General features: G+C 41.6%; 1 protein-coding gene and 1 long non-coding RNA gene across 2 annotated transcripts; both read left to right on the top strand.

The window, feature by feature from the left end:
* The first annotated feature begins 664 nt into the window (after nucleotides 1-664).
* zgc:174972 lies at nucleotides 665-7,973 on the top strand. The gene is given in 5 exon segments (NM_001114452.1): nucleotides 665-717; nucleotides 1,635-1,809; nucleotides 4,192-5,557; nucleotides 6,587-6,781; nucleotides 6,895-7,973. Coding segments are annotated over 2 exon segments (297 nt in total). The 5' UTR covers nucleotides 665-717; nucleotides 1,635-1,660; the 3' UTR covers nucleotides 4,340-5,557; nucleotides 6,587-6,781; nucleotides 6,895-7,973.
* Nucleotides 7,974-12,720: 4,747 nt separating this feature from the next.
* Nucleotides 12,721-16,260, top strand: LOC141379489 (uncharacterized). The gene is made up of 2 exons (XR_012396274.1): nucleotides 12,721-15,935; nucleotides 16,064-16,260. It is a non-coding gene; the product is annotated as an uncharacterized lncRNA (long non-coding RNA).
* Nucleotides 16,261-26,009: the final 9,749 nt, after the last annotated feature.

Genomic DNA, 26,009 nt, shown 5'->3' with positions numbered 1-26,009 from the left:
ACTATTTTTCGGAAAAATGAAAATGATGACAAATTAATAAAAAGAGCGGCTAAAGAGTGAGTTCATGTTAGTTTAGACGCACATCATTGTGTTTCTATTTAAAGGATTCTGTTAAAACAGGTAATAAATGTAAACCATTATTCCCCAAAGAAAACACACACACACACACACACATTTAAAACTATTTGTGCATAGAGCCCATTCGCTCCAGTGTTGGCCTTTTATTTATTGGTTTTAACAGCTTGAGTGATCGGTAATTGCTCAGTTCATTAGTGAACAATGACAGCATGTGTTGTTATTAAATGCAAGTTTTAATAATGTGTTTGGGTTGTGAGGATTTGTAACACGTGTCAAACTGTTCAGGATATTTTCTTTATTTGCTGGTGTGTTTTAATTGCGTGTGTCTTCTTAAATTGCAGCACTTTAAGGTCTCTCACTCAACAAATTAATGTCAAGACTGCTAAATGTAGTTGTTTTTAATGTTGCATGAAAAGTTGCTAAATCTAGCACCAAAATGACTTTCTGTAAATGAAGAGTGCCGTCGCGCTGCTGCAGGGCTTGTGCTGTTCATCTCCGGAGTGACAGATGGCAGTCACGTGTCCACAAGCGTCTTCTGACTGACCCCAAAACAGAGAGAGAGAGAGACACACACGTAGTTTGACAGCGGGAGTAAGTTAGAGTTGTCACAGGTAGACTGAAACAGACTAATATATAGAGGTAAGTTGGTTTTATATTCGCACATTCAGACTTAAAATAATAATATTAATGATTTCAGGAAAGGGTTTTTTGTTAATTGTAAATGTTGAAATGATATGATGATGACAGTCAGGTAAACAGTGCTGATGTTGTGGAGTGTCCGTGTCATTATAATCAATCTGTGTTAGACATGATGTTTAATATTTTATTGAAGTTTTTATTAAAGTCTGAATGTGCCAATAGCAAACCAACTTTACCTGAAGCATGTGATTTGTGTTAAATACAGAAAAATACAAATAAGAAGTTGAGTATTTATGTTTAAAACTCTAAATCACTGCATCTTTATATCCCGGGACACTATTAATATTAATGTCCTGTGTTGCAATACTGAGATTGAGGTAAATTATATATTTATATATCAACGCAACATGCAAAAAGGGTACTATTAACTAGTTTTCTAAATGTACTCCACAAAACCACTTCAGGTCAATAAAACATGCACCAGCAAACATACAGAGATATAGCTTCACCTCAAATCTTTTATATAATACCTGATTACTCCATACCCAAGATTAAATTATATACAGCGGGGGAAATAAGTGTTTGACCATCAGCATTTTCATCAGTAAGGGGATTTCTGTGTGGGCTATTGACAGTTTCCAGCAGATGCAGTCATCAAGCCAAATATTGAATTTATCATCAGAATATTTCAGTATACGAGCGGAGTCATAATAAATAAAGTGACACGACTCAGGGAATGAGCACTGAACACACTTTATTTAATACTCTGTGGAAGAGCTTCTGCTGGTGATTCCAGCTTCTAGACGCCTCTGTGGAGAGACCAGTCGTCTGCACTGCTCAGGAATGATCCTGGAATAACTGAAATCAAGTGATCCTAAATAAAAGCACATCCTCATCCTCCTCATTGTGTCTCTCAGATTGCTGGGCTGTGAGTGTGTTTGTGATGGGGGTTTCCCTGTGCCGGACAGACCGCTGGCTCTTGGCTGTCCCGGGCCGCAGACGCAGCGCTCATAAAGGCTGTCTGACGGGTGAAGACGAGTATCTGGACGGGCTGGACCGACAGGAGGACAGGCTCCGGACGCATCCCAGCAGGTGAGCACGCTGAAAATGCACAGCTTCACATTCAACAGCCTCCTCATACAGTCTGATAGAGCGCTTGGACCCAGACACCGCTTCATGTGACGTCACTTACCCAGCGAGTGATGTAGAGAATCAGAGGCTCTTGTGCTGTAATGTTATGAACAGCTCATCTCCAGGCCAGACAGAACCTGCGGACAGTTTTGGCTATTTCTGTGCAGAATTGCGTAACACATTCATGCGGAGTGATCTCAAAGTTTAGTCACTAACACATGACATAAATATCAAAGATTTTTGACTTTATCAGGTTCACAATGCAAATGCAACTGAATGTTTAGGAAACAAAGCAAGTCTTCAGTGGTGGAAAGAAAAACCAGACTCGAGTAAAAGCAGCATTACTCACCCAGACATGAGGTGCAGTACAGTCAATATTAAGAGAAGTGTGTATTACGCTGTGGAAGGCTGATGTGTTTACATGCTGTTCGTGTTTGCGCACGCGTGAAAACGTAACATTCTGTAGTGCATTTACTGATTAAGAAAGAAGATTGTTTATAAGCGAATCACTCAAGTGAAAGCGAAAGTACACATTGTTAAAACGACATAGTAAAGTTCAATGGGCTAGGTGCACAAGATGCCGGTGAGCTTGCGAGACGCAAGCGTGTGCGTGTTTACTTCTGGTTGTGTAGAACTATAAAGGAAGAGATGAAGATTTCGCATTTTCGTTACCAAAAATAAACATTAAAGGAGTTAATCAGCGACAGGAGAGGACATGCTCACTACACTGCTGCACACCTCACTGCACTCACCTGTTCTCACTCTGTCCCTGTTCATGCTGCAGTTCCTGCTCAGTGGATGCTCAGATTGTGTTGGGATCATGTCTTTTTGTAGTGGCCATTTCTCTGTGTTATGTCATATTTATTTGTATTATTATTAAAAATAAAATTGACACAAATATTTTCATGCTGAGGGGATTATTTAGCTCTTGCATAAAACAAACACACACACACACACACACACACACACACATATATATATATATATATATATATATATATATATATATATATATATATATATATATATATAAATATATAAATATATAAATATATATATATACTTACACTTACATGCATGTACAGGGAGTCATGACACATAAACATGATCAGGTGCCGCTTGTGGTTCGCTCATCTCGTAGTCTCGTTGGAGATGGGACGCAGGATCTTGGTTAATGATCTAAACTCTCAGTGTGGGAAGAGTACAGTTGTTCCATGCAAAAAGTCAGAGAACAAGTAATTTTCAAAGTGTTCTCAGTCCACCAGGTGTCAAAACACAATGATGTTTAGGATGAACACTGCACACTAGTAGTTTGTGTAGGACTAAAGTGATCCCAACACAATCTGAGTAGCCACTGATGAGGAACTGCAGCATCAACAGGGACAGAATGAGAGCAGAGGAGTGCAGTGAGGTGTGCAGCAGTGTAGTGAGCATGTCCTCTTCTGTTTCTGATAAACTACTCTGTTTTTTTTATTATAAACATGATCATTTTTTGGTAAGGAAAATGTGAAATCCTCAACTCTTCCTTCATAGATCTATATGACCATAAGTAAACGCGTACACACTTGTGTCTCAAAAGCTCACTGGCGCCATCTTGTGCAACCAACTCATTCCTGAGTGTTACCACTACAAGTCTCTCATATAATACATCTCCTAAATGACAGAAAATATCATTTTACAAACTGTAAATAAATCATTCAAACATTTGCATATTAGTTAATAACATTACTGAAATTAATATTAAAACTGAATCATTATATGTTTACACACATTTACATAACCAGACTCAGTGATGGGCTAAAATATCTGCAGATTATTTTTACAGACTCCAGCATGAATTATTGATTTAAGAGGAGCAGATTAAACATTTTACCTGTTTGTTATCATATAATCTATTACACTGTACCAAACCATCATTCTAGCAGCAAGATAAACACTATTCATTCATACACTATAACAATATTACTGTACACCTACTCATCATCACTGTAGAGTTTATTCAATTCATTTCAGTTCATCTTTATTTCTATAGCGCTTTCACAGCAGCTCAGCACAGATAAGGCTCCAGTAGACTGCTGTTAAACACTAGCCTAGAGCGCCATCTGCTGTTAAACACTAGCCTAGAGCGCCATCTGCTGTTAAACACTAGCCTAGAGCGCCATCTGCTGTTAAACACTAGCCTAGAGCCATCTACTGTTAAAAACTATTTTTAAATCAGGGTTATATCTTCTAAAGCTGAATTTTGTCTGTTTTGGAGACTTTAGATTACAGATATCCTTAACTAACCGGCTGAAACATCCGTCTAAATGCATTTTAATTTGACGGGACCTTATATTCCCCCAAGACCTCAGTGAAAACCTCCTACATTGTGTGAGCAGGACAGAATACTGTGGAAACGTACCGCTACATCGACTGCGGCTCAAACTCCACCGTGCACCAGCCGTCAGGACTCGCCTGGTCTAAAGCTCAGAACAGGAAACTGCTCCGGTGAAAACTCAGCCGGTAGACGCTCGCTCATTTCTCTGAAGGCAGCTCCGTTCCTTTAATTCCTGTCACTGTACAAGCTCAACACATCCAATATGATGTACAATATCACTGAATCATCTCTCAGTACAGATGCTGCAGTCTCTCACTTACAGTTTAGTATTGTTTCTTGCCCAAATATCTAAAAATCCAGAAGCATTTTCCACGCTAGCGCTAAATATAGTGCTGTTTTCAGGAATAAAGAGTCAAAATGCAGAGAGATTTTCATTAAAACAAGCCGAATAATCTGACAGTGAGGGAAGCAGAATACTCTTGATGTTAATCCTGATACAAGATCATTTCACTTCCTCCATCGTCAGATTATTCTGTTTGTTTTAAGGAGAATCTCTCTTCATTTTGACTCATTATTTCTTAAAACAAGACTATATTTCATACTCGATTAGGAAATGCTTCTTGATTTTAGAGTCTCTAGATGTTTTGATGAGTGTTTGGACTAGACACTGAAAGTAAGAGCAGCATGTGTTGCAGTAATTTTCCCACCTGCCGGATTAACCTCAACAGTACAGGCCCCAGTTCAGTGTGATCTACAGCCACAACCATTACTAGCAGCTTTAAAATATTCATTCTACTCTGCTCTGATTGCTCAGATGACTCTACTTCCCTCTGATTGGTCAGATGACTCTACTTCCCTCTGATTGCTCAGATGACTCTACTTCCCTCTGATTGGTCAGATGACTCTACTTCCCTCTGATTGCTCAGATGACTCTACTTCCCTCTGATTGGTCAGATGACTCTACTTTCCTCTGATTGGTCAGATGGCTTATTATTAGTCTTTATTGAGAAAATCATCTATGCTGAGCTCTGTAAATGAAAAGTATAAAGCTAAAAGACACACTGAGGTTCATGTAGGAAAACAAATGGCTACGATTAAAGAATTTGATCTATATCTTAAAACAAATGTAAATATCTTAAATCACATCACATCTACCTTTAATGTTATGATTCTGGATATTTAACATTTATTTAAGATATGGAGAGCCGTTTCAAACAAGTACAAATGAAAATCATCGTTAATATCATTATATTAGTTATTAAAATAAATGTGCAGCAGAGCTTCTCTCAGTAGACTCCAGACCAACAGGGGGCGCTCGCTCTGTGATGATCAAGTCAAATCAGCTTCACTTCTACGGTGCTCTATATAGTGTAGACTGAGCTCCAGCACTGAGTGTGTGTGTGTGTGTGTGTGTGTGTGTGTGTGTGTGTGTGGTGTTTTTCAAGAGAACACCTGCGCTTCTGTCTGCTGGACTACACCTGCTCCTCCAGCCACATGGAGGACGCACACGTGCAGCACAGCCAACAACACTTCCTGTCTGCAGTTCGGTACTCCAGCCACTTCCTGTTCTCTAACTTTAGACACACACTGCAGGTATGACGGTGAGACGCGCACACACAGATCAGCTTTACAGACACACTCTGCCTTTTTGTAAATGGGCTGATTTCAGCATGTCTGAATCCCTCAGCAGTATTCAGCATCTGCAGAAGCAGTTTTAGCGTAGCTTAGCATAAATCATTGAATCGGATTAGACCATTAGCATCTCACTCAAAGGAGCATTAGGGGAGTTTTCCTCTGTGAAGCGTGGCTCTTCTGTCGTATCGTGTTCTAAGACAGACAGAAGATGAGGAGCTGCTGTTAGTCTGGTATAGCTGAGCTGTTCCCTAATTCAGGCGTAATAATCCAGAAACTCTGCGGTGGTAGTGCGACTGCAGCGGCGCAGTGATATTACACAGCGCAGACACCTTTTTTCATTCTAGGGACTGTTTACAGGAGCTTCTGCTGATCTTACTGCAGTGTCAATGCAGAAGAGTCCAGCTTAAGCAGGAGAATCATCACTAATGACTTTTAGTTTTGAGGAAGATGCTAACGGTCTAATCCGATTCAGTGATTTATGCTAAGCTAAGCTAACAGCACTCCTGCAGACAGTGGTGAAAGTGTGCTGTGTGCTCCTGATTCCCCTCAGCTCTGCTCTGGTCTCTCCGCTCTGATTCGTCACTCTCTGCTTCGTGTTTCTGTTGTCAGAGTTCTTCTGGAGGCTGATCGGCACCACGGAGGAGTCCATCAATCAGATGTACACACACACACACACACACACACACAGAACATTTACATCATCAGACAGCTGCTCACAGACCTGCGCCACTTCTACGTACGTGCGTGCGTGCGTGCGTGCGTGCGTGTGCTAGACTCTGCAGGGGTGTGTGTGTGTGTGTGTGTGTGTGTGCAGGTACCTGCCGGCGGTCACTGCTGACGGTCTGCTGAAGCAGCTTAGTAACCCGGAGCTGGATGTCTCTTGGCCAGACGCTTGCACACAGCAGCTTATGATGGAGCTGTCCACAGCCGTACACACATTCTACTTTGCAGAGTGCAGACGAGACTCACACTTCACAGACGGTGAGCTCTGTGTGTTTAAGGAGTTTCACACACCTGCTGTTATTAATGCTGAGCACAACCATCACCTGTGTGTGTGTGTGTGTGTGTGTGTGTGTGTGTGTGTGTGCGCGCAGGTGATCTGGAGCCCGGCAGTGGCTCAAGGGGTGGAGCTAGCGAGCTGTTCAGTGATGATTGGCCTGGATACACTTCATTCTCTCCACTCAGAAATACTCCTGTGGACAAGCCACCCCACCCATGTGGCAGACCCCGCCCAAATTACAGACTCCGCCCTCAAGACACGCCCACTAATAAAGCAAAACAGTCTAAATGGATGAAGCCAATCAGACGTGCTCAGACCTTCCCCTGTTCTGCCTCTGATGTTTTGCTTTACTCTCTGTGTCTGAAACGCGCGCACACACACACACACACACACACACACACACACACCAGCAGCAGCAGCAGGATGGCCCGATCGCTGCATTCTCAAGTGATCTTCTGTAGTGTTCTTCTGTTCTTCGAGCGGTGCTGTTCCCTGTGTTCTGACTCTGCTGATGTTCATGACTCACTCAAATCAATCAACATGTCCTTTAAAGGATCCTCTAAGAAGTTTCTGGAAGCAGTGGAGAAACCAGAGCAACATCAGGAGTGACCTTTTGTACCTGTGCTGTGGTGCATCATGGGAAGTGGAAGAGACCAAATAAAGGTTTTTATTTTTTTACTTTTTACTAAATAGCCTTAATATGTTTACATGGCTGTTGAATATTGTGAAATTTCCCCAGTGATGGAAGAAACTAAGCTCTCCAAAGCATCGAATAAATTGATCCAATAACTTCTCTGCAAAACCACCAGCTGATTTTAAGTGTTTGTATGAAAAGACACCCGCTGGCGACCCCTGCTGCTTAATACATGTAAATGCATCCAACTCTGGCCAAAACTGTAAAAGCCAACATGTCGTAAATGTTTATGTAAAATGCCAAATTCATGCTTGGAATCACTCGCTTCTTTATGTAACCAGTGAACATTCGTGCTGCTAATGAATTTATCATGAAGATTATTGCAAACGCTTAGCTAATATTGCAGATCTGTTTTATCTGTTTAGTTAATTTCATAAAGCTTATTTAATCTTCATCTATATGATCATTTATACATCATTTTCATTTGTTTTTTCTGTCTAATTGAGTGTAATAAATATAATTATTGATGTTTCATCATATAAATATTGTATAATTCTAACAAATGAAGCTAATATAATCTAAAAAATATAAAATTGTTGACATTTTTAGTTTGTCATTCATTCATTCATTTATTCATTTATTTTCTTTTCGGCTTTCCCCCCTTTATTAATCTGGGATCGCCACAGCGAAACTAACCACCTTTTTTTAGTCAGTAATTTATTATTATTATTATTTTTTGCAATATCTCATCTGAATTTAAATATTTTATCTTTTTAAACCGACAGATGTTTTGTGAACAAACTATTATTTTAATGAATATAACTGTTAAATAGGGCTGTAACGATACACGATATAAAATCGAAATCGCGACACTCTGATATACGATCCTGTGTCGCGGTGTGATAAGGGAGAATCGCGACACACCCCGTGACTACCTTTCCAATAACGTCACGCGTGCCTGCAAAAGTTGAGCTAGTTGAAGAAGAACGTGAGGAAACATTTTTTTCTGCTCGACATTACGAGCACTGCTCCGTTTAAGCCCTCGCAATTAGGGTTTAACCGGGAGAGCTCGCACAGAGCTCTTAGTAAGGGACTGTCTGAATGTGTCAGGAATATCAAAAACAAAACCAACTTAACCCCTCTTGACAACAGACAACGGCAGAAACATTGCCAGTGCTGTCAAAGCATTGTTGTTAATGTGGCTGCGCAGAGAGGGATGGGCGTTCACCAGATGCCCCGACTCCTCTGCAGAGGAAACTTTTCTGTAACCGTGCTGTGTGCTTTCTGTTTGAACCTTTGAGAGTTAACGTTTGTGCTGACTGACAGCGCGATGCGTGAGGCCAGGAAACAGGACGAAGCTTTCAGTTAAGATGAACACAGTTTCTATAGTTATACTTTATTTATAGATAAAGGTATATGACTCTGTATATAATCACTCTATCTTGCTGGAAATTTATAGCTGTTCCGTTTTACTGCAGGACGCATGCCGCTCTGAAGGTCTTATCACTGTTTTAAGTTATCCAGAGCTGTATGAATATACACATCTTGAATATATCAATAGCATTAAATATTACAATTGTAACAACACAGACAGCAACACTTATGCACAATCGATACCCAGCTGATTCAGTCGTTTCATAAGAGGACTGCGCTTCTTCTCTTCTTTTTTCCTTGTCAACATAAAGGCAGTGAGATGCACTTTGTTTTCGGCTTATAAAGCATGTATGCACATTAATGCAATAGCATATTTAAACAACAAAACTGTTTACAAAAAGTCTACATATGCGCGCGTTGTTGTTGTCTTTTCATCACGCAGTATGCGCACTTGAACCGCGAGGGAGAGAGAGGAAACCATCAGGACTTATTCTTTAAAATAATGATTTCTATTAAAATGTAAAAGGTTTTGTTATCATAATGATAACAGCGGGGCATTAAATAAATGCATATTTTCCGTGGAGCGGGCAATTTGAGGAAGTCTGCGATTTTTTTATTTGACGGAAGAAAAAACATAATTGGAAAAAAACAGCCTATGCCGGTTGTTAAAAAGAATCAGTCAGTATTTTCGTTTTGTAATATAAATTAATTATTTAAGTGTAAATAATTTAGGGCAGTCCTATTTATTTTATTCATTTTATTTAGATTATTCTGCTCTTCTGTGCTAAACACTGCAGGTGCGTGAAGATGCTCTGTTGTTCTGTTCTGCTATTAATATGCTAGCATTTAAAAATAAATCAGTAGCCTATTTTAAAATGCAATATGTAATGTGTAAGACACAAAATAGACACGTCAATTTGTTTAATATAAAATTAATAGTAATCTGACCAGTTAACCATTATAATAACCGATTAATGAGCGGCGGTTGTCTGTTAGCAAAATTAACCGAAATGAGCATCCCTAGTAGCCATTTAATTTACTTTTTCTATGTAGGAGAACTTGATGGAAAAAAGAATTTTTAACATGCTTGAACCATCTACACAATGGAGTTTAGTTCGGTTTGGTTTTTCAAAAGTATTTTCTTACAAAGAAAACAAAAATGATATAATTTTATTTAATAAAAAATAGGGTTAAAAATCTTTTTTTCCCCACCCCACACGAAAAAAAAAATCGTGATACGAATCGAATCGTGGGTCAAAAATCGTGATACGAATCGAATCGTGGGTTTGGTGTATCGTTACAGCCCTACTGTTAAATAAAACTGATTGGGATTCATGTTTAAACATGGCTGTACTCATTTATGCTGAGCACTGTATATGTATGCTTATCTCTCTTTTACCCCCATAGTTAAATCTGAAATGGATATATATCAACATGTATGAGTGCTTGCTACTTAATTACTGCTGAGCACAACCATTACATTATTATGAAGGTGTTTGGTCAGATGTGTTTACTCCTGAATGCGCCAGCAGTAGTTTCCCACATCTAGTCTGGCATATTTGAGCAGATTCAGATCATTAGTGTGGCATTATCAGATGATCATACAGTCACACAGCGCAGTCTCCAAATGCCGTACAGTCCTGTCCTCCGCGTTCATCTCGCTCCATACCGCATCCCGCCTGTGGGAATGATCATCCGTCTGTACATGTCTTTATTTGTTTACCTGAAGCCTGTAAATCACAGTTATACTCAGCTCAGCAGATGTACTGTCCTCAGATCAGCTCTTATGTTGATGACGGAGCATCGTGTGTGTGTGTGTGTGTGTGTGTGTGTGTGTGTGTGGGCGCGCAGGTCAGCTGGAGCCCGGCAGTGGCTCAGGGGGTGGAGCTAGCGAGCGGTTCAGTGATGATTGGCCAGGATACACTTCATTCTCTCCACCCAGAAATACTCCTGTGTACTCCGTCCACATGGCAGACCCCGCCCCAACGACTGGCTCCGCCCTCAAGACACCCCCACTATTAAAAAACAAATCTGGCTAAATGGACGAAGCCAAGCAGACGCGCTCAGACCTTCCCCTGTTCTGCCTCTGATGTTCTGCTTTACTCTCTATCTGTGTCTGTAACACACACATGCATGCACACAGACACGTGTGTAGGCACGACACGCACAGACACAAAGACATGCACTCACTCACACACACACTCACTCACGCCTGCACGCACACACGCAGCAGCAGCAGCAGGATGGCCCGGTCGCTGCGTTCTCCTCATGTGTTCTTCTGTAGTGTTCTTCTGTTCTTCACGCTGTGCTGTATTCTGTGTTCTGACTCTGCTGATGTTCTTGAGGAGCTGCTGATCTTCTCTATATGATGTCAGTGTTATATTGAATGTAGTTAATTTATTTATGATTATTTATGATTAATGTAGCCTTGTGTACAGCGACTCAGCATGTTCAAGCACAATGACTGGCAGGATTAAAATCACTCCAGATGTAATGAATGTAGAGCTGATGATCTGCTGTGTGTGTGTGTGTGTGTGTGTGTGTGTGTGTGTGTGTGTGTGTGTTTGTACGTGCAGTGGTCAGAATGTCGATAAAATGACTCAGACTCAACTTTATTTTTCCGTTGAGGGAAACAACAATCTGTCATGGGTCTTGGGCTTTTCCAGGTGATTAAACAGGTAATTTAACAGCGGAATATTAGCATCTTCAACTCCCCTGCTCTGTCTAAATGCAAACAGCAAAGGATCAAATTTATCCTTTGAATACAATAAAATCTCACCTTTAATAATTCTCTCGAAATACTTCATAACTAATGAAGTAAGGGCAACAGGTCTAAAATCATTTAACTCCCGCAGAAACTTATTTTTGGCTATGGGAACAGATTTCTTCCAGATTTCAGGAACTCTTTGCAATGTAAGAGACTGAAGAAATGCAATGAAATATTTCAGAAAGTTGTTCAGCACATGTATGTAGCACTCTAMCACCAACATTATCTGGGCCYGGGCTTTTTTAGTATTAATTSTCTGAAAGAGGTCTTTGACCTGAGTCYTACTAATGTTTACGGATTTACTAYATGACAGATGTTGTTTTAAAATGTCATTTTCTGACTTAAAATCACCCTCATCAAACCTTAAGTAAAACGTATTTGATCCCTCAGCAAACTCTCTCACTGAACTATAACCATTTAAATTGGGTTTAWTGCCCCCTCTATCTTCTTTACTCCCAACCAYTGTGTTCACTCCTCCCCAGGCTGATCTTAAGTKTTCGTTGYCAAATTGCTTCTGTTTCTCTATTTTGTTATGTGCGTTGTTTATTCACTTTTGATTCATGTTAAWTGAATCACACATCTGAAAAGTGTGTGTGWGAGTGTTATTAATATCATCTYCATTAAACTGCATGAATCAGTTTGCCTGATAGGAGACATTATYCTGTGTACACAGATTGTGAATTACCACACTAAATCAGCTGTACTCCTCATAAATGGTAACCCCACAGAAATATTTTTGATCAGTAATGCCAGTTTATTTGCTCAGCACTTATTCTACACAATATACCAATTAAAATGCAGAAAAAAAATAAACCAAAACATTAAAWAACGGCCGAGATATAAAGGATTAAACCTGACCGAAAGCACACTCAGCTGAGGACACACGGGATTGGTCTAAAAACACGAATACTAATGAGTCATTTGCATATGGTCTATTCTCTAATAAAACACGATTTTAAAGGGCTTCATAAGCTTAAATATGATAATCAAAGTATKAGAAAACAACTTAGACATCAGATAATCAAATTCTRAATAAAAATATACAAACAAGAAYAAAGAAAAACACAAACAAACAAATGGTCATCACCATTGCCGAAATGCTGTGTCTCAAMACYTRGTCAATAGGCCAGGGTCTCYTGTTYTTCAGGGTAATGCTCCCAACGGTTATCCCTGATAAGGATGATGTCTGCTTGGTTCTTGCATTGCCTYAGGGGAGACATTTGGTAGAAGAATGATATATCWAYARAGATATATCCGCCAGATTGATCCTCGACCTGACCTTTTAAATTTTTYACTTCTAGTAAGTAGTTGGAGGTCAGSATTATCTCTTTGAATACTTTTAGTCACATTTGGGCRAGTTCTTTGGTCATCTTGAATTYATGGAACTCCTTGGATGTTGACTGGAAGTATTCTGGAGCAAATCAGCAYGGAGTGAGGAGAASGCAATGACCAGTTCRTGGCCAACTTTTACTCCTGAATCTACCTGTTGGATTCAGCTGATTTGGGCAAGGGCTCTCCTKTKCCCTGGAGATATCTGGGGTCCTGGGGAGCCTGGTCTCTGGATTAGCCAGAGTAGGCCCCAWAGAGAAACCTCTTCAGACTCTTCTCGGGTGACCTGGGCAACCTTGCGGTGTTAACAAAAGGTCACTTGGGGGAGTGGTAAGTATTCAGCCCCCCTGGGTCCACTTGGACAGCACGCAGGGAAGGTGGCCGGGGGCGAACAGGCCTTAAATGAAGCCCAGTCTTCTACTGGTGATTAGCACCTCCACACAACAGCACATTGTGCATCAACACCACCTACACCAGTYATTCAAGAACTTTTCAAGAAGTCATCAATTCAAACATGAGATCTACTGAAGACTTGTTACCTCAGATTTTACTAGGATTAAGGTTAAGGAGTAAGAATAGAACTTTCATAGGGACTCTTTAAAACACCAAATCTCAAATTATAACTTACAACTTTGCAGAATGACCAGATTTTCCCTCTTTAAGATCCATTATTTCCATAGAAAGATTTAATATGAATTTCTAACTCAAATTTGTTTATAAACTCCATGGGAAGATTTAAAATGTTTATTCTTAAACTTGTAACCCAGAACTTTTCAGAAAAAACCCTACATGCCTTCTCCAGAACATCTGTAGTGTATATGGATGTTTCAAAAATATGATCTTCTGTAACTCCTAGAACATCTAACCCCAGAACCTCTCAGTGAAAGTAACCACACTAAACTTTTACAATCTCAATTTCATGGGAATAGTTTGACCTTCACCTAYAAATATTTCAACTTTACCTGTTCCAGTTTCCTCTTCAAAAATCTCAAATTTAAATGAAAACATCTCAAGTATCAAGAATTCCTTTTGGCAGTGAGAATCCTTTCAAATRCAAAAGCGCTCACTTTAAGGCTYTCACTTAAGCAATGAAAATCAGTTTGCTTCTATTGTGAATTTTTTTTTTTCTCCCCACATAGCGTGATTGTAGMAGTTCACATCTACACAATGGCATAGACCRTACACCTATTTCCAAAATGTATTTGTCAGACAGTACTCCATGTCATTTGCAGTGKTCTCATAATAAAGTTACCCCTTTGGGAGATATTTCTGATGACTGGTTTAAAATCGGTCCAGAACCTTAAAACTCAATATAATTTGCCARCCAKCTGCTTTGAGGTTTATTCACAATAAATCACCTCTTTGGGCAGCTCAGTGCTCCGGGCATATGGGTTACCTTGGTAATCTCTCAATGACCTATTCACTCATTGCATAAATGAATTCTTCCTTCAGTGGAATCTCCCTTATCTGCTTCATTTTCTTGAACATTCATATAAACTTCTATTACAACTGTTTGGGCTAAGGATCTTTGAGGATGTGCATGCTTTATTTTTGCATCAGGTATGAGAGGTTTAAATCAGCTCAGTTTTCAGAGATTATTTTCGGTGTTTAATTTTCACTGCTGAAAGTAAAAACAATGAAGAAAAATCCATCCATGCTCAACTACACAAGCCCCAAACCAAGCGAGCCATTGTGGAGAAGCTGCAGATGGRAGAGGTCACTGGCTGGTGTACAGACTGACCCTTCAGGATCAATATGTAGACTCGTGSGTCACTATAGGGTCTTAAAAGAATTAATCTCATTCTCTAATACACCAGGAGCTCCCTCAAATACTGGGCAGCTAAGGCATTGAGGGCTTTGTAGGTAAACAATAACATTGTAAATTAAATATTTAATAGTGAGTCAATGCACCGATGAAAGAACTGGAGTAATGTGATTTCTTAGTTCTAGAAAGMACTCTAGCAGCTGCATTTTGAACCAGCTGCAGTTTGTTRGTRAGGCCAGCAGGGCATCCGCCTAGTAACTCATTACAGTAGTCTAACYGAGAGGTAATGAAAGCATGAATAAGCTTTTCTGCATCAGTTATTKATAGCTYGTCAAAGTTTGGCAACATTAAGATGAAGAAATTGAGTTTTACAGATGCTTAATCTGGCCTTACACAGGTTGCTGTCAGAAATAGCCCCSAAATYACTGACTGAAGATGAGGACTAGTTTGGGGCACACTTGTCAGCTCTACAAAGCTGACCAATCACAGCTTGCTCTATTCATTGAGGTGTGCATCATTGTCTGACTGCCACAGCAAGGGCTATGTGACCATGCACAGGTTGTGCTGAAGCATACTWGTGTGCTTGATGCAGMAGTATAAATRYGCCTTTAGGAGTGCTGTTTCTGTGCTATGAGATTGTCTACATCCAGATTAAATTTTTTCATAAACTTTAGCTGCTTTTCCACTCGCTGAATCGTTCTCTAAATGGAACTGCTCAATTTTGTGCCAAACTGGGCCAGGCAGCACTAATACAGTTTTATTTTCCACTCATSCTGCAACAGCTCTTTGAAACATAACACAACCCATCAGTAGTTGCCTTTAATGCAATGTAAACCGCTCCATTTGTTCAATTAAACTCAATAGCTAAAACACACTTTCAAGTTGATAAACAAAAGCAACCAAGTGAATAAACACTGCTTTGCCGCTCTCATATTGTGGTGCTGCATATAGGTACATGTTACAGCACCTTTTTTAGAGGTTGTATGTTGCAMGCCTCTGGCTAAATTTAATTTGRAGGGGAAATGAGAMTGTAACGATTGAAAATGTTTGCAGGGGGAATAAATGTTTAAGATCTCTGAATWTGACATAAAATTAAACTGATGCAACTAGTGCAYTTGTATTACAATAGCAGAAATATATTTTGRATGGGCCTTGTCAAAATTGAGCGGGCACTTTAATGGCACTCAACTTTAATTTTTACAATCTATAAGTTGATTATATAACGTGCTACATTTTGATGGTAAAATATAACCCTTTAAACCAGAGGTGTCAAACTAAACTCCTGGAGGGCTGAAGCCCTGCACAGTTTAGTTCCAACCCTGCTCCAACACRCTTACCTGTAGGTTTCAAACAAGCCTGAAGGACTYAATTAGTTTGATCAGGTGTTTAATTAGGGTTGGAACTAAACTGTGCAGAGCTGYGGCCMTTTTGGAACTGAGTTTGACACCCGTGTTAAACAATAGCTGTTAAGTATTCAAACATTAAATGAATGCAGCAAGTGAAAAACGGATTTGAAAATGCATCAGGATATAAAGATTTATTTATYAGCTTGACATTTTTAGAAAATTTTTGCATAGCTACCCAGTATATATTAAAGATCAGGAAACAAAAYGAAAGCGTTACACAGCCCCATAAATGTCAAACTWGTGTAAAACTAAATCACAATGGCCTACTGCTGAAATGCTGAATTTATTATTCATTTATTAACATGTCAAAACCTAGTGATTATTTTGAGAGCAATGCTGAYATTTATYAAATTAATTGATGTGACTWGTTTATTAGAGCATATATAGACTAAGACATCACACAACAGTACCTTGGACAGCAGTGCCACTAAAGCTTTAGAGCAAAGTAAAAAAAAATTATTGAAAGTTGACTTTCTACCATAGGCTTCGATGATAAGCATTTCTTATTTGCTTTATTCGATGCGCAGTAGGAAAGTCTCAGTGCATGTAGTCATTGGTTWAATTCTCTCCTGGATCAGAGCGAGATTTGTTCAGGCGAATTAAAGGTCTTAATGCTCAGGATGTCAATCAAATTATTAAACTCCCCATTAATAAAATAATAGGCTATTTCRTTATTTTAGATGACTGGTTAGAAAATAAACCATGTATAAAATAAGTCCATGAAATAACGGAGTTGTTCACTTCTCTTCCAGAGACTGCTCTATGGTTTAAACCCTTTTAAAACTATTGTTAGACCAGGCAGCACTAATRYGGTTTTATTTTCCACTCATKCTGCAACAGCTCTTTGAAACCTTACACAACACATCAGTAGTTGCCTTTAATTCAATGTAAACCGCTCCGTTAATTAAACTTAATAGCTGAGAACTTTAAAGTTAATAAAAACAAAAGCAACCAAGTGACTAAACACTGCTATGCCGCTCTCATATAGTGGTGCTGCATATAGGTACATGTTACAGCACCTTTTTTTTTTAGAGGTCATGTTGCGCGCCTCTGGCTAAATTTAATTTGGAGGGGAAATGACATGTAACAATTGAAAATATTTGCAGGGGGAATAAGTATTTAAGATTTCTGAACTTGACATAAAATTAAACTATAATAATGCAACAGTGCATTTGTATTACAATAGCAGAAATATATTTTGGATGGGCCTTGTCAAAAGTGAGCGGGCACTTTAATGACACTTAACTTTATTACAATCTATAAGTTGATTATACATTTTGATGGTAAAATATAACCCTTTAAACCAGGGGTGTCAACTAGATTCCTGGAGGGCTGAAGCCCTCCACAGTTTAGTTCCAACACACTTACCTGTAGGTTTCAAACAAGCCTGAAGGGCTCGATTAGTTTGATCAGGTGTTTAATTAGGGTTGGAACTAAACTGTGCAGAGCTGCGGCCATTTTGGAACTGAGTTTGACACTTGTTTTAAACAATGGCTGTTAAGTATTMAAACATTAAATAATGAATGCAGCAGGTGAAATGAACAAATGTGAAAATGCATCAGGATTTTAAGCACTATTTATCAGCTTGACATTTTTTGAAAAWTTTTGCATGGGTACCCAGTATATATTAAAGATCGGGGAACAAAACAACACAAACGTTACACAGCCTCATAAATGTCAAACTTGTGTATAACTGAATCRTATAATGGCCTACTGCTGAAATGCTGAAAATTGCTCATTAACATSTCAAAACCTAGTGATTTTGAGAGCAATACCGACTTAGTTTAAATTCATTCATTTGACTAGTTTATTAGAGGATATATAGACTAAGAAATCATWCAACAGTACCTTGGACAGCAGTGTTTAATTATTGAAGGTTGACTTTCTACCATAGGCTTTGATATGCATTTCTTATTTGCTTTATTCGATGCGCTGCAGGAAAGTCTCAGTGCATGTAGTCATTGGTTTAATTCTCTCCTGGATCAGAGCGAGATTTKTGCTACCAAATACAGTGCTGCATGCAATAAACTTGCATTAGTCAGGCGAATGAAAGGTCTCAATTGCTTCATGTCAATCAAATTATTAAACTTTTTATTTATAAAATAGGCTRTTTCATTATTTTAGATGACTGGTTGGATAAAATAAACAAACAATGTATAAAATTAGTCAATGAAATAATTGAGTTATGAGTTATTCACTTCTCTTCCAGAGACTGCTCTATGGTTTAAACCCTTTTTAAACTATTGTCTGACCTGTATAATTTTCTTATATTAAATGAAGTGTTTACTTGTGGATGTCTGGCTAGCATGCTTCTGAGCCAGCTGTGGTAGCTTGGTAACARAGCCCTGACATCAACACGCATAATCTCTCAGCACGGTTGTCTAACSATGCTTAGAATTCCAGGCTGAGAACAGTTTGTAATCGTGCTACATGGTTTCAGKCTCAGAGGAGAAACCACTAACTGTACTGAAGAGTTCGTACAACAGTTTGGCACGATAGTGGGAAAGTAGTTATTTCTGTTAAAGTTAAGCAGATGACCTTTTTATAGCATCTTTGATAGAATATTAGACTCTTTAAAACCTGTTTTTTTTCTAATTTAGCATTAAGCAATTTTTTAAAGAGGCTAAGTGACTGCTATTGCAAATTTTTAGGAATCTTCTATAAGTAGGGATTAATTAAACAATCAAACTATTCTTTGATCATAAGTACCCAGCATTTTGAATAGTGAATTGACTTTTTCTGGACTGGAATATTGCCCTRACCCCTACAMTAACGACAAAGGTTTCTTTTTTTTCTTTGCTTTTAAATGAGTTTAGATGAAGCTTTGATCTATAGAAAGGGGAGGAAAAAATGGCAATTTAATCTTAACTCAAAGATTAACCCTAACTCTTTGCTCACCTCTGTCCTGTCCCATATGGACTGTGGGGATGGACTGAAGACTGGTGTGTGAACCTGAAGGCCAGAAAGGCTGGCAGTGCATGGCCTAAAAAGGCCAAACATCCTTAGGTTCCTCATTCYGAACTGTCAAGTAGAAAAATAGCAGCAAATATGACCTAACATCGGTAGTAACTAAATTTAATGTGGATGAAACAGCCCTAACCAACCCCCACCCCTAAACAACAGTAAGCTTGGCATGTATTTGGATCATGTTCATACGTTTTATAAATTRAAACTGCTCTAACCCAACCAAAAGGAGTTTGATTATATGGATATTTTAATGTCCGATCATCTATTGAATCTTTCATATGCATCATGGTTTAATTTGTATCAACATCTTGGTCATCTGGGTTTCCTTGGTGCAATCTTTGAAAACTTTAACAGTTTAACCATCCTTTTYCCCCCCTCTCTCTCTCTTCAAACACTAGCCTTATCTTGGATCGATGTCATCTACTTGGATAYTATGTCACTTGAATCATCATTTTATTCCCATCCACACACCAATGATGGATCTTTCACCAAGATTATTCAATGTTCAGTTCTTTCTTGCATGGTTTTAACCAGCAGTTTGAATCCTCTTCATCTACTTTTGTAGACCAAAATATACCACTGTCTTACACSTTATACTAACTACAAGGGTTCCTTAACCAATCCTAAACTTCTCAGAGCAACAAATCATTTCTTAAAGCATTGAAGGAAAATTGACTAAACCATGTCTACCCTTAAGTCAAACCTAATTGTAAATAACAACCTTAACCCTAAAACCAGATGTTTTGTWASTGAAGAACATAAAAYAATTTAACATGCAACCCTAAACAAAATCTGGTCATTTCTTAAGTTGAGAAAATTACCCGTACTAGGGGTAGTCAACTAGGGGTAGTCAACTAGGGGTAGTCAACTAGGGGTAGTCAACTAGGGGTAGTCAACTAGGGGTAGTCAACTAGGGGTAGTCAACTAGGGGTAGTCAACTAGGGGTAGTCAACTAGGGGTAGTCAACTAGGGGTAGTCAACTAGGGGTAGTCAACTAGGGGTAGTCAACTAGGGGTAGTCAACTAGGGGTAGTCAACTAGGGGTAGTCAACTAGGGGTAGTCAACTAGGGGTAGTCAACTAGGGGTAGTCAACTAGGGGTAGTCAACTAGGGGTAGTCAACTAGGGGTAGTCAACTAGGGGTAGTCAACTAGGGGTAGTCAACTAGGGGTAGTCAACTAGGGGTAGTCAACTAGGGGTAGTCAACTAGGGGTAGTCAACTAGGGGTAGTCAACTAGGGGTAGTCAACTAGGGGTAGTCAACTAGGGGTAGTCAACTAGGGGTAGTCAACTAGGGGTAGTCAACTAGGGGTAGTCAACTAGGGGTAGTCAACTAGGGGTAGTCAACTAGGGGTAGTCAACTAGGGGTAGTCAACTAGGGGTAGTCAACTAGGGGTAGTCAACTAGGGGTAGTCAACTAGGGGTAGTCAACTAGGGGTAGTCAACTAGGGGTAGTCAACTAGGGGTAGTCAACTAGGGGTAGTCAACTAGGGGTAGTCAACTAGGGGTAGTCAACTAGGGGTAGTCAACTAGGGGTAGTCAACTAGGGGTAGTCAACTAGGGGTAGTCAACTAGGGGTAGTCAACTAGGGGTAGTCAACTAGGGGTAGTCAACTAGGGGTAGTCAACTAGGGGTAGTCAACTAGGGGTAGTCAACTAGGGGTAGTCAACTAGGGGTAGTCAACTAGGGGTAGTCAACTAGGGGTAGTCAACTAGGGGTAGTCAACTAGGGGTAGTCAACTAGGGGTAGTCAACTAGGGGTAGTCAACTAGGGGTAGTCAACTAGGGGTAGTCAACTAGGGGTAGTCAACTAGGGGTAGTCAACTAGGGGTAGTCAACTAGGGGTAGTCAACTAGGGGTAGTCAACTAGGGGTAGTCAACTAGGGGTAGTCAACTAGGGGTAGTCAACTAGGGGTAGTCAACTAGGGGTAGTCAACTAGGGGTAGTCAACTAGGGGTAGTCAACTAGGGGTAGTCAACTAGGGGTAGTCAACTAGGGGTAGTCAACTAGGGGTAGTCAACTAGGGGTAGTCAACTAGGGGTAGTCAACTAGGGGTAGTCAACTAGGGGTAGTCAACTAGGGGTAGTCAACTAGGGGTAGTCAACTAGGGGTAGTCAACTAGGGGTAGTCAACTAGGGGTAGTCAACTAGGGGTAGTCAACTAGGGGTAGTCAACTAGGGGTAGTCAACTAGGGGTAGTCAACTAGGGGTAGTCAACTAGGGGTAGTCAACTAGGGGTAGTCAACTAGGGGTAGTCAACTAGGGGTAGTCAACTAGGGGTAGTCAACTAGGGGTAGTCAACTAGGGGTAGTCAACTAGGGGTAGTCAACTAGGGGTAGTCAACTAGGGGTAGTCAACTAGGGGTAGTCAACTAGGGGTAGTCAACTAGGGGTAGTCAACTAGGGGTAGTCAACTAGGGGTAGTCAACTAGGGGTAGTCAACTAGGGGTAGTCAACTAGGGGTAGTCAACTAGGGGTAGTCAACTAGGGGTAGTCAACTAGGGGTAGTCAACTAGGGGTAGTCAACTAGGGGTAGTCAACTAGGGGTAGTCAACTAGGGGTAGTCAACTAGGGGTAGTCAACTAGGGGTAGTCAACTAGGGGTAGTCAACTAGGGGTAGTCAACTAGGGGTAGTCAACTAGGGGTAGTCAACTAGGGGTAGTCAACTAGGGGTAGTCAACTAGGGGTAGTCAACTAGGGGTAGTCAACTAGGGGTAGTCAACTAGGGGTAGTCAACTAGGGGTAGTCAACTAGGGGTAGTCAACTAGGGGTAGTCAACTAGGGGTAGTCAACTAGGGGTAGTCAACTAGGGGTAGTCAACTAGGGGTAGTCAACTAGGGGTAGTCAACTAGGGGTAGTCAACTAGGGGTAGTCAACTAGGGGTAGTCAACTAGGGGTAGTCAACTAGGGGTAGTCAACTAGGGGTAGTCAACTAGGGGTAGTCAACTAGGGGTAGTCAACTAGGGGTAGTCAACTAGGGGTAGTCAACTAGGGGTAGTCAACTAGGGGTAGTCAACTAGGGGTAGTCAACTAGGGGTAGTCAACTAGGGGTAGTCAACTAGGGGTAGTCAACTAGGGGTAGTCAACTAGGGGTAGTCAACTAGGGGTAGTCAACTAGGGGTAGTCAACTAGGGGTAGTCAACTAGGGGTAGTCAACTAGGGGTAGTCAACTAGGGGTAGTCAACTAGGGGTAGTCAACTAGGGGTAGTCAACTAGGGGTAGTCAACTAGGGGTAGTCAACTAGGGGTAGTCAACTAGGGGTAGTCAACTAGGGGTAGTCAACTAGGGGTAGTCAACTAGGGGTAGTCAACTAGGGGTAGTCAACTAGGGGTAGTCAACTAGGGGTAGTCAACTAGGGGTAGTCAACTAGGGGTAGTCAACTAGGGGTAGTCAACTAGGGGTAGTCAACTAGGGGTAGTCAACTAGGGGTAGTCAACTAGGGGTAGTCAACTAGGGGTAGTCAACTAGGGGTAGTCAACTAGGGGTAGTCAACTAGGGGTAGTCAACTAGGGGTAGTCAACTAGGGGTAGTCAACTAGGGGTAGTCAACTAGGGGTAGTCAACTAGGGGTAGTCAACTAGGGGTAGTCAACTAGGGGTAGTCAACTAGGGGTAGTCAACTAGGGGTAGTCAACTAGGGGTAGTCAACTAGGGGTAGTCAACTAGGGGTAGTCAACTAGGGGTAGTCAACTAGGGGTAGTCAACTAGGGGTAGTCAACTAGGGGTAGTCAACTAGGGGTAGTCAACTAGGGGTAGTCAACTAGGGGTAGTCAACTAGGGGTAGTCAACTAGGGGTAGTCAACTAGGGGTAGTCAACTAGGGGTAGTCAACTAGGGGTAGTCAACTAGGGGTAGTCAACTAGGGGTAGTCAACTAGGGGTAGTCAACTAGGGGTAGTCAACTAGGGGTAGTCAACTAGGGGTAGTCAACTAGGGGTAGTCAACTAGGGGTAGTCAACTAGGGGTAGTCAACTAGGGGTAGTCAACTAGGGGTAGTCAACTAGGGGTAGTCAACTAGGGGTAGTCAACTAGGGGTAGTCAACTAGGGGTAGTCAACTAGGGGTAGTCAACTAGGGGTAGTCAACTAGGGGTAGTCAACTAGGGGTAGTCAACTAGGGGTAGTCAACTAGGGGTAGTCAACTAGGGGTAGTCAACTAGGGGTAGTCAACTAGGGGTAGTCAACTAGGGGTAGTCAACTAGGGGTAGTCAACTAGGGGTAGTCAACTAGGGGTAGTCAACTAGGGGTAGTCAACTAGGGGTAGTCAACTAGGGGTAGTCAACTAGGGGTAGTCAACTAGGGGTAGTCAACTAGGGGTAGTCAACTAGGGGTAGTCAACTAGGGGTAGTCAACTAGGGGTAGTCAACTAGGGGTAGTCAACTAGGGGTAGTCAACTAGGGGTAGTCAACTAGGGGTAGTCAACTAGGGGTAGTCAACTAGGGGTAGTCAACTAGGGGTAGTCAACTAGGGGTAGTCAACTAGGGGTAGTCAACTAGGGGTAGTCAACTAGGGGTAGTCAACTAGGGGTAGTCAACTAGGGGTAGTCAACTAGGGGTAGTCAACTAGGGGTAGTCAACTAGGGGTAGTCAACTAGGGGTAGTCAACTAGGGGTAGTCAACTAGGGGTAGTCAACTAGGGGTAGTCAACTAGGGGTAGTCAACTAGGGGTAGTCAACTAGGGGTAGTCAACTAGGGGTAGTCAACTAGGGGTAGTCAACTAGGGGTAGTCAACTAGGGGTAGTCAACTAGGGGTAGTCAACTAGGGGTAGTCAACTAGGGGTAGTCAACTAGGGGTAGTCAACTAGGGGTAGTCAACTAGGGGTAGTCAACTAGGGGTAGTCAACTAGGGGTAGTCAACTAGGGGTAGTCAACTAGGGGTAGTCAACTAGGGGTAGTCAACTAGGGGTAGTCAACTAGGGGTAGTCAACTAGGGGTAGTCAACTAGGGGTAGTCAACTAGGGGTAGTCAACTAGGGGTAGTCAACTAGGGGTAGTCAACTAGGGGTAGTCAACTAGGGGTAGTCAACTAGGGGTAGTCAACTAGGGGTAGTCAACTAGGGGTAGTCAACTAGGGGTAGTCAACTAGGGGTAGTCAACTAGGGGTAGTCAACTAGGGGTAGTCAACTAGGGGTAGTCAACTAGGGGTAGTCAACTAGGGGTAGTCAACTAGGGGTAGTCAACTAGGGGTAGTCAACTAGGGGTAGTCAACTAGGGGTAGTCAACTAGGGGTAGTCAACTAGGGGTAGTCAACTAGGGGTAGTCAACTAGGGGTAGTCAACTAGGGGTAGTCAACTAGGGGTAGTCAACTAGGGGTAGTCAACTAGGGGTAGTCAACTAGGGGTAGTCAACTAGGGGTAGTCAACTAGGGGTAGTCAACTAGGGGTAGTCAACTAGGGGTAGTCAACTAGGGGTAGTCAACTAGGGGTAGTCAACTAGGGGTAGTCAACTAGGGGTAGTCAACTAGGGGTAGTCAACTAGGGGTAGTCAACTAGGGGTAGTCAACTAGGGGTAGTCAACTAGGGGTAGTCAACTAGGGGTAGTCAACTAGGGGTAGTCAACTAGGGGTAGTCAACTAGGGGTAGTCAACTAGGGGTAGTCAACTAGGGGTAGTCAACTAGGGGTAGTCAACTAGGGGTAGTCAACTAGGGGTAGTCAACTAGGGGTAGTCAACTAGGGGTAGTCAACTAGGGGTAGTCAACTAGGGGTAGTCAACTAGGGGTAGTCAACTAGGGGTAGTCAACTAGGGGTAGTCAACTAGGGGTAGTCAACTAGGGGTAGTCAACTAGGGGTAGTCAACTAGGGGTAGTCAACTAGGGGTAGTCAACTAGGGGTAGTCAACTAGGGGTAGTCAACTAGGGGTAGTCAACTAGGGGTAGTCAACTAGGGGTAGTCAACTAGGGGTAGTCAACTAGGGGTAGTCAACTAGGGGTAGTCAACTAGGGGTAGTCAACTAGGGGTAGTCAACTAGGGGTAGTCAACTAGGGGTAGTCAACTAGGGGTAGTCAACTAGGGGTAGTCAACTAGGGGTAGTCAACTAGGGGTAGTCAACTAGGGGTAGTCAACTAGGGGTAGTCAACTAGGGGTAGTCAACTAGGGGTAGTCAACTAGGGGTAGTCAACTAGGGGTAGTCAACTAGGGGTAGTCAACTAGGGGTAGTCAACTAGGGGTAGTCAACTAGGGGTAGTCAACTAGGGGTAGTCAACTAGGGGTAGTCAACTAGGGGTAGTCAACTAGGGGTAGTCAACTAGGGGTAGTCAACTAGGGGTAGTCAACTAGGGGTAGTCAACTAGGGGTAGTCAACTAGGGGTAGTCAACTAGGGGTAGTCAACTAGGGGTAGTCAACTAGGGGTAGTCAACTAGGGGTAGTCAACTAGGGGTAGTCAACTAGGGGTAGTCAACTAGGGGTAGTCAACTAGGGGTAGTCAACTAGGGGTAGTCAACTAGGGGTAGTCAACTAGGGGTAGTCAACTAGGGGTAGTCAACTAGGGGTAGTCAACTAGGGGTAGTCAACTAGGGGTAGTCAACTAGGGGTAGTCAACTAGGGGTAGTCAACTAGGGGTAGTCAACTAGGGGTAGTCAACTAGGGGTAGTCAACTAGGGGTAGTCAACTAGGGGTAGTCAACTAGGGGTAGTCAACTAGGGGTAGTCAACTAGGGGTAGTCAACTAGGGGTAGTCAACTAGGGGTAGTCAACTAGGGGTAGTCAACTAGGGGTAGTCAACTAGGGGTAGTCAACTAGGGGTAGTCAACTAGGGGTAGTCAACTAGGGGTAGTCAACTAGGGGTAGTCAACTAGGGGTAGTCAACTAGGGGTAGTCAACTAGGGGTAGTCAACTAGGGGTAGTCAACTAGGGGTAGTCAACTAGGGGTAGTCAACTAGGGGTAGTCAACTAGGGGTAGTCAACTAGGGGTAGTCAACTAGGGGTAGTCAACTAGGGGTAGTCAACTAGGGGTAGTCAACTAGGGGTAGTCAACTAGGGGTA

This window comes from Danio rerio, chromosome 20, assembly GCF_049306965.1.
Source record: "Danio rerio strain Tuebingen ecotype United States chromosome 20, GRCz12tu, whole genome shotgun sequence".
NCBI classification, from domain to species: Eukaryota; Metazoa; Chordata; class Actinopteri; order Cypriniformes; family Danionidae; genus Danio; species Danio rerio.
The sequence above is the reverse complement of the archived record's forward strand: the minus strand, read 5'-3'. Positions and strand labels throughout refer to the sequence as shown.